The 11,271-nt window shown below is 42.4% G+C and overlaps 1 protein-coding gene across 1 annotated transcript; it reads right to left on the bottom strand.

Moving 5' to 3' along the window:
• Window positions 1-5,054: 5,054 nt before the first annotated feature.
• KRT24 (keratin 24) lies at window positions 5,055-10,794 on the bottom strand. The gene is made up of 8 exons (XM_008012772.3): window positions 10,127-10,794; window positions 8,908-8,990; window positions 8,317-8,473; window positions 7,257-7,418; window positions 7,033-7,158; window positions 6,485-6,702; window positions 5,600-5,712; window positions 5,055-5,400 (listed from the first exon to the last, which is right to left on the bottom strand). Exons 1-8 carry the CDS (start codon window positions 10,739-10,741, stop codon window positions 5,297-5,299), a joined length of 1,578 nt encoding a protein of 525 aa, XP_008010963.3. The 5' UTR covers window positions 10,742-10,794; the 3' UTR covers window positions 5,055-5,296.
• Window positions 10,795-11,271: the final 477 nt, after the last annotated feature.

Here is an 11,271-nt window from a genome sequence, read left to right as displayed (position 1 = left end):
AACATATTGAAACCCTGTCTCTATTTTTATTTTTTAAAAATTGGTTTTCAATGAAATAGTTTCCTCCAATTGCTACCACTGTAAGATTATGAAGGTCATTTCGAGATGCTCCTGTCCTGCTTAGGAAGCTGGTCTTCCTCTGGTTTTGCCCTTAACTTGAAATCCAGTTTCAGTTTTAGTGACCACAGGGGCACGTGATAGCCTGCTTTCTATCTGAACTCAGACCAATAGGTATCTTTTTTGGTTCTTCTGGTCTCCAACATCAACAGATTTCTCCTGTAGACAGATAGAAAACTGTTCTGGAAATTTTTGAAGCCTCCCTGTTTACTTTAGTTGAGGGAGAAGCGGTTTTGGAAAAATGAAAAAAAAAATAGTACTTTTGGGGGGTACCTCTGACAGAAATAGGCCTCTCGGTGAGTTTAGGATATGAAACTACAGAACTTCACTTATTTTGGTAGAGTAGAATTCTAGCTCATGGAATTAGGAGATGGGGCTTTAACTGGTAACTTTTCCACTTGCTTGCCATGTGCCTTTAAATAAATGACCTCTCTCAGCTTCATTTTCTTCATCTATAAAATGGGAGCGGTAATACCTACATCAGAGAGTTTGTGGATTAAGTGAAATAAAATATAAACATAGATACAAAGTATTTATATACATAACACGTGCTTATGAAATATAAATTCCTTTTCCCCTCCTATTTTTTCTCATTTGGATTGCTCAAAAAATTATTATGCTTGACATCACTTATTATAGAAACATCTATATAGGTTAATTATAGACATTAATTTATTGTAATGCTTTTACATCACAAGTGGAACCACATACAGTACACTTTCTCTAATTTTTTTTTTTTTTCTTTTTGAGACCGGATCTCACTCTGTCACCCAGGTTGGAGTGCAGTGGTGCCATCACAGCTCATAGCAGCCTCAACCTCCTGGGCTCAAGCGATTCTCCTGCCTTAGCCTCCTGAGTAACTGGGACTACAGGCACATGTCACCAGTCCCAGCTAATTTTTGTATTTTTTTGTTGAGATGGGATCCTACTATGTTGCTCAGGCTGGTCTCAAACTCCTGGGCTCAAGTGATCCGCCCACCTCAGCCTCCCAAAGTGCTGAGATTACAGGTGTGAGCCATTCCTGTAATCCCAGCAAAACCCTATCTCTACAAAAAATGCAAAAATTAGCTGGGCATGGTGGAGCACACCTGTAGTCCCAGCTACTCAGGGGGCTCAGGTGGGAGGATCACTTGAGCTCAGGAGGTCTAGGCAGCAGTGAGCCGTGATCGCGCCACTGCACTCCAGCCTGGGTGACTGAGGCACGCAGTGCACATCCTATCACAATTTTGTTATAAGCTCGCATGTACCTTCGTGTTCCTTGTGGTTCTGTCAGCAAAATCACTTCATCGTGCCCCCTCTCTGGAAATCCAAGCTTTGTATACAGGATACCTCCGGGCTTGTCCTTTACCTGCTATTTAAGTGCTAACTTTAAAAAAAAGTGGTTGAACTATTAACATTTGCTTCTTTCCTGCCTCGTCATTTCATATAGACATTGATATTACAAATGAGTACTTTGTTTTCAGAAGGGCTTGATCAATATTTTCTGTTACCCAAGTGTCATATCTCAGTCACTGCAAAGTTTTTAAAGTGGTTTGTTACTTGCAGTATTTTGTTCCTTGAGGAGGTTGTGTGGATAATATTACTTGAGCTTCATTTTGGGTGATTTGTATTCACCAGTTTGTCTCCTCCTGGGTGAACACTGTCTAATTCCATGAAGTCGTCCAGCAAGTTTAGACCACTTTTCTTAGAGCTTCAAATACTTTACCGGTTTCCTCTGAGCTGCCTGCTGTGAACCTTGTTTCTTGTTTCTAATCTCTGTGAGGATGGATGCCACATCGACCATTCTCATCATTCTTGTGTGTACTTCCCTGAGGTCAGAAAGAAAAAACAACCTTGTGAATCTCTGGTTCAAAAGTCAACGGGTGAAAACCCATGTGCAAGGCCGGGCGCAGTGGCTCACGCCCATAATCCCAGCGCTTTGGGAGGCTGAGGTGGGCGGATTAAGAGGTCAGGAGTTCAAGACCAGCCTGGCCAACATGGTGAAACCCCGTCTCTACTAAAAATACAAAAATTAGCCGGGCGTGGTGGCGGGCACCTGTAATCCCAGCTACTCAGGAGGCTGAGGCAGGAGAACTGCTTGAACCTGGGAGGTGGAGGCGAGATCGCGCCAGTGCACTCCAGCCTGGGCGCTGAGAAAGACTCTGTCTCAAAAAAAAAAAAAAAAAAAAAAAAAAAGAAAGCCTGTGTACATGTGGGTATGAGCTCTCTCTTCTAACAGTAAATCCACTCTCAGAAAAAATAAACATGTTCCTCTCATTCAAACGTTGAGGCTGGGTGCAGTCGCTCATGCCTATAACCCCAGCACTTTGGAAGGCTGCGGTGGGAGGATTGCTTGAGCCCAGGAGTTTGAGACCAGCCTGGGCAACATACTGAAACTCCATCTCTACAAAAAATAAACAAAATTAGCTGGGACTTGGTGGCCTGCAGCTACTCAGGAGGCTGAGGTGGGAGGATTGCTTGAGCCCAGGAGATTGAGACTGCAGGTGAACCGAGATGGCACCACTACACTCCAGCCTGGGCAACAGAGCGAGACCCTGTAACAAAACAAAACAAAAAATTGCCTCGAGAGCTGAACTTGAGGGTCTCACAATAAACATATTCCTATTATAGAGTTTTACAATGATTTTAAGGCAAGTAATAATGTATGAACACCGTGTCCTTAACTTTTTATTCGGCACTCTAAATAAGTTTTATGATCCAAAATGGTTCGATAGTTTCAGTTTTCAAAATTGAACATGCCCTTAATAACACATTCTATTGTGTCTCAGTGTTCTGGTGTCTATGATGGGGCGTTTTCTGTATTTGTGAACAATCGTTCAGTACAAACGCAGCATCGTAACGCATGCCAAGGAAGAACAGCGTGAGGCTTTTCACCTCGAAATGATTTTCGGAGTAGCCCCATACTTTTGCCTTGACATGAAGATAATACTAGCCATGAACATAGGTCTCAGGTGGCCAAAATCCACAGCTCAAAGGTTAGGCTTGAGAAGACCCACAGAGAGCGGCTTCACTGATGGGGCCAGGATGACTTACCTTCTGCAGGCTGCTTATGGCAGATTTCCATTTCTGCCCTTGAGCTATGAATCCAGGTTGGATGAACTGGTCCGTACTGTTAGTGTTTCAGTGGAGAAGCAGCGTTCAGGGTTTTATTTATTGTAATGATTTGATGGTGGAAAACGGCTTTGACTTAAGCAACTTAACATTGCTCTTTTTCTTTGAGTAGTGGTTTAATGTTTATTCTGTGGTTAGCTATGAACCTTATTCTGTGGTTAGCTATTTAAGCAGAAGTCATAATGTACCCAGAGGTTCATTTTATGTTTTATTCGATGCGCCTGGAAGATGAAAAACTACCTGTTTTGATGTTAGGTTTGATATGCTCATATAGTTCTTAATTGGTTTTATATTGGAAGATACATGTTCAGGTTTGTCTTTTTATAACTTTACATTTGACTCTTTATGCCACATCCTATGTTCTTTCCTTGAGGACTGGCTTGTAGAGTTGATTCTCTAATTTGTGATATGGGCATTTAAATTCCTTGATTGAGAAAGCCCACAGCCATCCTGGGTTGGTGCTATGCCTGGTTCTTCCTGGGGCCCGTACCACCTCCCACACAATCTTAACAGGTTTCATCATCCCACACAGGACAAGACAAAGCCATGTGGCCCCAGGGATACTGTAGAAATGAAAGAATAGGACTGTGACCACCAATGGGGTGAAAGATCTTAGCAGTGGAGAGTGGGGAAAAGAAATACCAGCTTGGTGAAGTGGCCGGTTTTGGCTAAAGATGTGGCTAGATTTGGCAGGGGAACAAGTGCCTGAGGATCTCTTCTCTTTGGGGCTTTCAAGGTTTCAGGAAATCAGATGCCATATCACACAGCCAATCTTGTTTCCCAAGACTCTTTATTTGACCCCTGTCCTAAATGTCCTGTAAACACACATGTCTGATTCCTATGTCACTTCTGATGCAGATTGTGAAATCAAGTCTTTACTATTCACAGCTTTTTATTGCTTGCTGTCTTCTTCGTGTTTTAGCTTTTCTTCTCTGCTGAAATATGAGCTTTTTGAAGTAGGAGGGAGATTATGAGTTTCTTTTTTATCTTATAAAATATCGAGTTCAGTGATGGACATATATAAACTAGACATTAATTATAAGTTGATTATTAAAATAATCGCATCCTTTTTTGTGGGCTAAGCTGTTGACACTGTAGTCTAATTTCAGCTATTGTGCCACTGAGTTCTTGTGCAATACCATTAAAAATGCCCACATCAAAAAAATGGCTATAATCTGAATTGCATAAAGAAGGTAATGTGATACCCTACCTTGTTTTAACCTGATTGTCTCTCTTAGCTGAGAGAGCCGGACAGATTCCATTTTTGTTTTTCCACTTGCAGCCCCCCTCCCTTAAAGGCATAACTAGTGCAAACTGACTCCAAGCACATCCAGGAATGCACTTACTGATAAAATATTGAGGCAAGCTAAATCAGCAGTTCCTGGGGACGTACTCGGGGAATGGTACCCAAAGCCCCTGCATTATCTCTTTGTGATAGTTTGCGCCTCTGCACCTGGAACTGATTACTTTTCTGTAACTGTTTCTGTAACCAATTAATCTTTGTTCATTGGTTTGCCTGTTTCTGCTCCTGTAAAAATTGCTTCAGCTAAACTCCCCTCCCCTATTTAGACCACAGTATAAAAAGAAATCTAGCCCCTTCTTCAGGGCCGAGAGAATTTTGAGCTCCAGCCATCTCTCGGTCGCTGGCAATAAAAAGACTCCTGAATTAGTCTCAGAGTGTGGCTTTTCTCTATAACTCGCTTGGTTACAACAGGAAGATATAAACAATGAACTGATGTTAGTAATATAGTCGTGCAGCTAGATCATCAATGATAGCTTCCTTCCTAGGTAAAATACTTTTTAAAAAAGTAAGTAATAATCAAATGAATTTGCAAAAGTAAATTTATTGAAGCAAAGAAACAATTAGAGCAAGGTTGTTAATTCAGCTATTTCAAGAGCATTCTAATGAGGAAAGAAGAAGATGCAGAAAAATTGGCTAGTCATCCATTTCTGGACTGAAGCTTTTCCTGAAATTATCCAGAAATATGCCTAGATTGATGCCATTTCTTCACTTGTGTCCTTGATTTTTTTTTTCTTTGAAAGACACTCTTGTTGATCTGGAAGTTCCTTATTTAACTTGCACCTCAGAAATACTGCTGACTTGAGACGAGACAACCTTGCCATCCACCAACTCCTCTATGATGGTCTTAGTCACTCTAGTCTTGCTTGAATCTGAAAATCATGGGATTGCAATGTCAGTCTGGAAACTATCACAGAAACACAGAGCAAGAGAAATGCAATCATATGCATTCAACGTGTTCTCTCTGGGTAGGATTATGTAAACAATAGCAGACACTTTTAGTATGACAAGCAAAGTATGCCTTTACTTTTAAATTACAGAATTATCATCAACATTAAAAAAAATGTCTACCTCGTCCTTGACCAGAACAACTTCCAGATCTTGAGTCACCAGATACCAGATCCCTGGATCCCATGTTTGTGGATCCTGAGTTTCTACCATCAAATTCTGCAAAACTAGAACAACTGGAGAAAAAAAAGAATTGTTTTCCTTTGCAGTTTGCAAAGGCAGGAGAAACCCTCCGCCCTGGGGATTCCTCAAGATGAAGCTTTGGATGTGTTTTAATTGGATTGTGTCTGTTACTTTCTTGTTCAGCCTTGCACTCCTGGGCTCAAGTGATCCTTCTGTCTCAGCCTCCCCAGTATCTGGGATTACAGGTGTGCACCACCATGCCCAGCTATTTTTTTTTTGAGACAGGGTCTCGCTCTGTCACCCAGGCTAGAGTACAGTGGCATGATTGCAGCTCACTGCGGCCTCAACCTCCTGGGTTCAAGTGATCCTCCCGCCTCAGTCCCCTGAGTAGCTGGGACTACAGGTGTGCACCACCACGCCTGGCTAATTTTTGTATTTTTAGTAGAGACAGGGTTTCACCATATTGGCCAGGCTGGTCTCGAACTCCTGACCTCATGTGATCTGCCTGCCTTGGCCTCCCAAAGTGCTGAGATTACAGGCACGAGCCACTGCGCCAGCCTTCAGCTAATTTTTTAAATATTATTTTTTGTAGAGACGGGGTTTTGCTTTGTTGCCCAAGCTGGTCTTGGACTCCTGGGCTCACGTGATTCTCCCACCTCAGTCTCCCAAAGTGCTGGGATTACAGGCCTGAGCCACTGCACCGAGCTTGTGTCTGTTATTTTATTACTCTCTTTATATACAAGTCTACCCCCTGAGTCTCATTTTGGTTTTATAAAATAAATTCACTAAGGTATGCATTTTAGTTTGTTCACGACTTTGGTTTACCCTCCCTCTCCATCGAGCAGGCGGCGGTAGGTCTCGATCTCCATCTCCAGGCGTGTCTTGACATCCAGCAGTTGCTCGTACTCTGCGTTCTGGCATTTAGTCTCACCCCGGATCTGGCAGATCTCCTCCTCCAGGGCACTGATCTGCGTTTGAATTTCTGACAGCTGAGCCACGTAGCCAGCTTCTGTGTCAGCCAGGGTTCCTTCCAGGGAGCTTTTCTAAGAGAAAAAGCAAATAAAAAATTCATGATGAAAATAAATCAGTGGATGATTTTTTAAAAATGCAATTTTATGTGGCACTAGAAGTGTAGCTTCACCATATAACCTATATTGTAATATCATTGCTTCTTCAATTTTGGTTGGCACTTCTTTTTAAACTAAATCTTTTATGTGAAATAGAGTACGTTAACTTTTAATGCTTTCTATAATCATAATGCAGTTCTCCTTAACACCGCCTTTTTTATGTGCCTAGTGAACCTCTTGGCAAAGAAAGAAAATTACACTTGCCTAACTCCCTGTTGGAAAATGTGAAAAGCTATTTGCACATACCATGGCCAGTTGGGACTGAAGCTCAATTTCCAGGGCTTGCAGGGTACGTTTCAGTTCTGTTATCTCATTCTTGGCAGAACTGGCTGCCCCAGCATCAGTGGAGATTTGTGCTTGTAGTGATGCACTCTAAATACAAATATAATGCAGCTGTTGTAGGCTGGTGAACGGAGCAGAAGCGGCATGTGTGTGGCTACTGGCTTAGGTGCTCAGCAGGGAGGATCTACCTGCTTATTGAACTGCTCCTCAGCTTCTTGGCGGTTTTGCTCAGCCAGCTCCTCGTACTGCACCCTCATGTCATTCAGTAATTTGGTCAGGTCAGTCCCCGGAGCAGCATTCATTTCTACAGTCACCTCCCCTCCAGAGCTTCCTTGCATACTCTTCACTTCCTAGCATGAAGGGAAAAAGACCATTGTGATGCAAATAGAAAAGCGATGCCTTCCCAGGCCGGGTGCAGTGGCTCATGCCTGTAATCCCAGCACTTTGGAAGGCTGAGGTGGGCGCATCACGAGGTCAGGAGATTGAGACCATCCTGGCTAACATGGTGAAACCCCGTCTCTACTAAAAATCCAAAAAAAAAAAAGAAAAGCGATGACTTCCTAAAATGTGCCTAGACAACAATTTGGAAATAGGACACTGAAAGGAAAAAAAAAATCAAATCTAGATAGAATTTACTCATGATTACTTTTGTTTCCTGGTCATAGTGTGTGGGAAATTCACTTAGATAAAATTGAGTTTATTTTACTTTTTTTCTTTTTTGAGATGGAGTCTTGCTCTGTCGCCCAGGCTGGAGTGCAGTGGCTTGATCTCGGCTCACTGCAACCTCCGCCTCCCCAGTTCAAGCGATTCTCCTGCCTTAGCCTCCTGAGTGGCTGGGATTGCAGGCACAACAGCTGGGCGACATCACGCCCTGCTAATTTTTGTGTTTTTAGTAGAGACGGGGTTTCACCATGTTGGTCAGGCTGGTCTCAAACTCCTGACCTCGTGATCTGCCTACCTTGGCCTCCCAAAGTGCTGGGATTACAGGCATGAGCCACCGCACCCGGCCTATTTTACTTTTTTAGAGACACACTATCTCTCTGTTGCTCAGACTGGAATCCAGTGGCATGATCATAGCTCACTGTGGCCTCCAACTCCTGGGCTCGAGGGATCCCCCTGCCTCAGCCTCCAGAGTAGCTGAGACTACAGGCATGAGCCACTGCACCCAGCCAATTTTATTTGTATAGAATGCATGTGGGGAGAAATATGTTAGCAGGAGTTATTCATTTATGTAGAGCATGTTCCTACCTCCTCGTGGTTCTTCTTCAGGTAGGCCAGCTCCTCGGTGAGACTCTCAATCTGCATCTCCAGGTCAGAGCGGGTCATAGTCAGGTCGTCCAGGACTTTCCGCAGGCCATTGATGTCAGCCTCCACGGTCTGCCGGAGACACAGCTCGTTCTCATACCTGGAAGGGACAGCAGTAAGGCAAAAAGTACTGTAAGCTCACCTGGCCGTGTTTCAAAGAGTACTTTCCGTTCTTACATATTGAAGAACTTCTCACCTGTGGGCATTTTAATAAATAAAGGTTACTAAGTTTTCTCTTGGGAAATTTTCCCTCGTAAAGAAAAATACCAGTGTAATGTTAATTCTAATCATGTCTAACATTTTTTGTAATAAAATTCTCATTCTAAATTTGCCTCCTTCTTTTTTCTTTTTCTTTTTGATGAAATAATGGTCTAAAGTGTACCCTTGGGATGTTTGTAAATTTAGGTCCTGATCCTCTAGTGTGTGTGTGTGTGTGTGTGTGTGTGTGTGTGTGTGTATTTATTTATTTATAAAATGAAATAAAATTTATTTTTTTCCCCATAACACTTGTTTTCAAGTCTTCATGTTTCTTACTTCAGTCTGAAGTCATCAGCAGCCAATCTGGCATTGTCAATCTGCAAAATGATCCCAGCATTTTCAACAGTGGCAGCAATGATCTAAAAAAGATGTTAATAGTAAGTGAATCACGAATGATTTTTACCTTGTGTCTGCATGCCTACCTGTAAGGGTAGATGTTGCCTGTGTTATTAGCTCTTTGTGTGTGTGTGTGTGTGTGTGTGTGTGTGTGTGTGTGTAGAGACAGAGTCTCGCTCTGTTGCCCAGGCTGGAGTGCAGTGGTGAGATCTCGGCTCACTGCAACCTCTGCCTCCCAGGTTCAAGTGATTCTTGCGCCTCAGCCTCCTGATTAGCTGGGATTACAGGTGTGTGCCACTATGCCCAGCTAATTTTTTTTGTGTGTGTATTTTTAGTAGACATGGGATTTCACCATGTTGGCCAGGCTGATCTCAAATTCCTGACCTCAAGTGATTTGCCTGCCTCAGCCTCCCAAAGTGCTGGGATTACAGGTGTGAGCCACAGTGCCTGGCCTGTGTTATTAGCTTTTAGAGGTGACTTGCTTTGCAAACTTACTTAGTAATGACACCTGTATATCTGGGGCTGGTATATTTAGGACTACAACTTTCTGCAAAAAGATAACCATTTGCACATTTATTGGACTAGGCACAGGAACCTGTTTTACAGGATATAGCCCTCTGCATGTTTCTGCTACTTTGTTAGATTATCTCATGCACTTTTTCAGGAAATAGTGCAAAAATTGTATTTCATTTCCAAAAAAGTCTTTAAAAATTTATTTCCCATACAAAAGTGGCTAAATATTTTAGATTCTGCTACATTCTTATGTAATGTTTGCACCAGATTTTCTAGGAAAAAAAATCATCCTAAAGAATATTTAAATCTAGTAAGACAATAAAATATGTCAGTCTGTCAGAATTCATCATAAATAATTAAACTAATGTTGACTCACTGCCGTCATTCTTATATATAAATGATAATTAGCTGCCTGGTATTGTATAAGTTTTCCTCTTATGTAGAAATACTGAAACTGAGATGGAAACAGAAAATTAATGTCACTTAAAGTATTATAATAAGACACATCAGGTCCCACTTTGCATGTGTAACAAGCAAATATATTTTCAAATAATTTCTTAACTTAAAATTTTCATTGTAGTACATGATCCAAAAAGAAGTGAAAGATCTACAAATACTAGAAACTCAGGCACAGATAGAGTCTCACCTGGTTTCTGAGCTCTTCAATTATTGAATAGTATTTGCTATAATCTCTTCCAGATCCACCATCTCCAGACCCAGGTCCGTGTTTGTCATACCACTCCTTGATTTTGTTCTCTAGATCAGTGTTAGCCTCCTCCAGGGCTCTGACCTTGTCTAGGTAATTGGCCAAGCGGTCATTGAGGTTCTGCATGGTTTGCTTTTCCCCTCCAGAGAAAAGCCCCCCATTGCCAACACCACCTCCCGTACCACCACCATAGCTGTAGAGACCTCCACTAGCACCACTGCTGAATCCAGAACTCCCACAGAATCCAGAACCCCTGCCAAATCCAGAGACCCCGCCAAAGCTAGAACCCCCGCCAAATCCTGCCCCAGAGCCTGAAGCTCCCCCAAAACCACCCCCTACTGAGCAGCTACCAAAGCCCCCTCCAAAGCTGTCCCCAAAAGCACTGCTAGACCCCCCACTCAGGCCACAGCCGCCGGTTCCTCCTCGGAAGCCCCGGGCCGAGCTGCCCCCCAGACCACATCTGCTTCCACCACTGAAGCTGCTTCCACCAGCAGACACCCTGGCTGAGCTGCTGCCTCCAGCCCTGGAGGAGGAGACACGAGTCGAGTGAGACATCGTGTTCCTGCAAACGTGAGCTTGTCCAGGTGAATAGGAGAGGTGATGACAAACGATGTGTTCAAGGCTGCCTTTTTGGCCTATATATACACACTTTGAGGGTGTTCCTTTTCTCTGTCACTTCTTAATCCTTGTTACAGTTTTGGTAATCAGCAATTGGATAATTTCTTTTTCTTGAACACTTCTCTGAAGTTAGGTCAGAGCCCTGGGGCATTTACTATACCCATAAAAAAAAAAAAAAAAAAAGAATAAGGTGGAGCAAAACAAAAAAATTTTCAGAATTACAGTTTTAATCTTTCAGAGGTTTTGATGACTGGTAACTTTTCTCTGGAAGTGTAGTTCTATTAAATTTGCTTCATGATTTCACATTTGCAGAGAATATCTCCAGGTTAACAAATGTAATTGAAATACTTAATATGATGAGAATAAAAATTTCCCATCAATCACGTAACTTTTTTATTCGTGTTGTTCTCAAAAGTTGAAATTAGCTTTCACATCAGCAATAATTTCAGATTTGATTAAGTATCCAT

This window comes from Chlorocebus sabaeus, chromosome 16 (genome assembly GCF_047675955.1).
Source record: "Chlorocebus sabaeus isolate Y175 chromosome 16, mChlSab1.0.hap1, whole genome shotgun sequence".
NCBI classification, from domain to species: Eukaryota; Metazoa; Chordata; class Mammalia; order Primates; family Cercopithecidae; genus Chlorocebus; species Chlorocebus sabaeus.
Note: the sequence above shows the minus strand (reverse complement) of the source record. Positions and strands in the feature narration are given on the sequence as shown.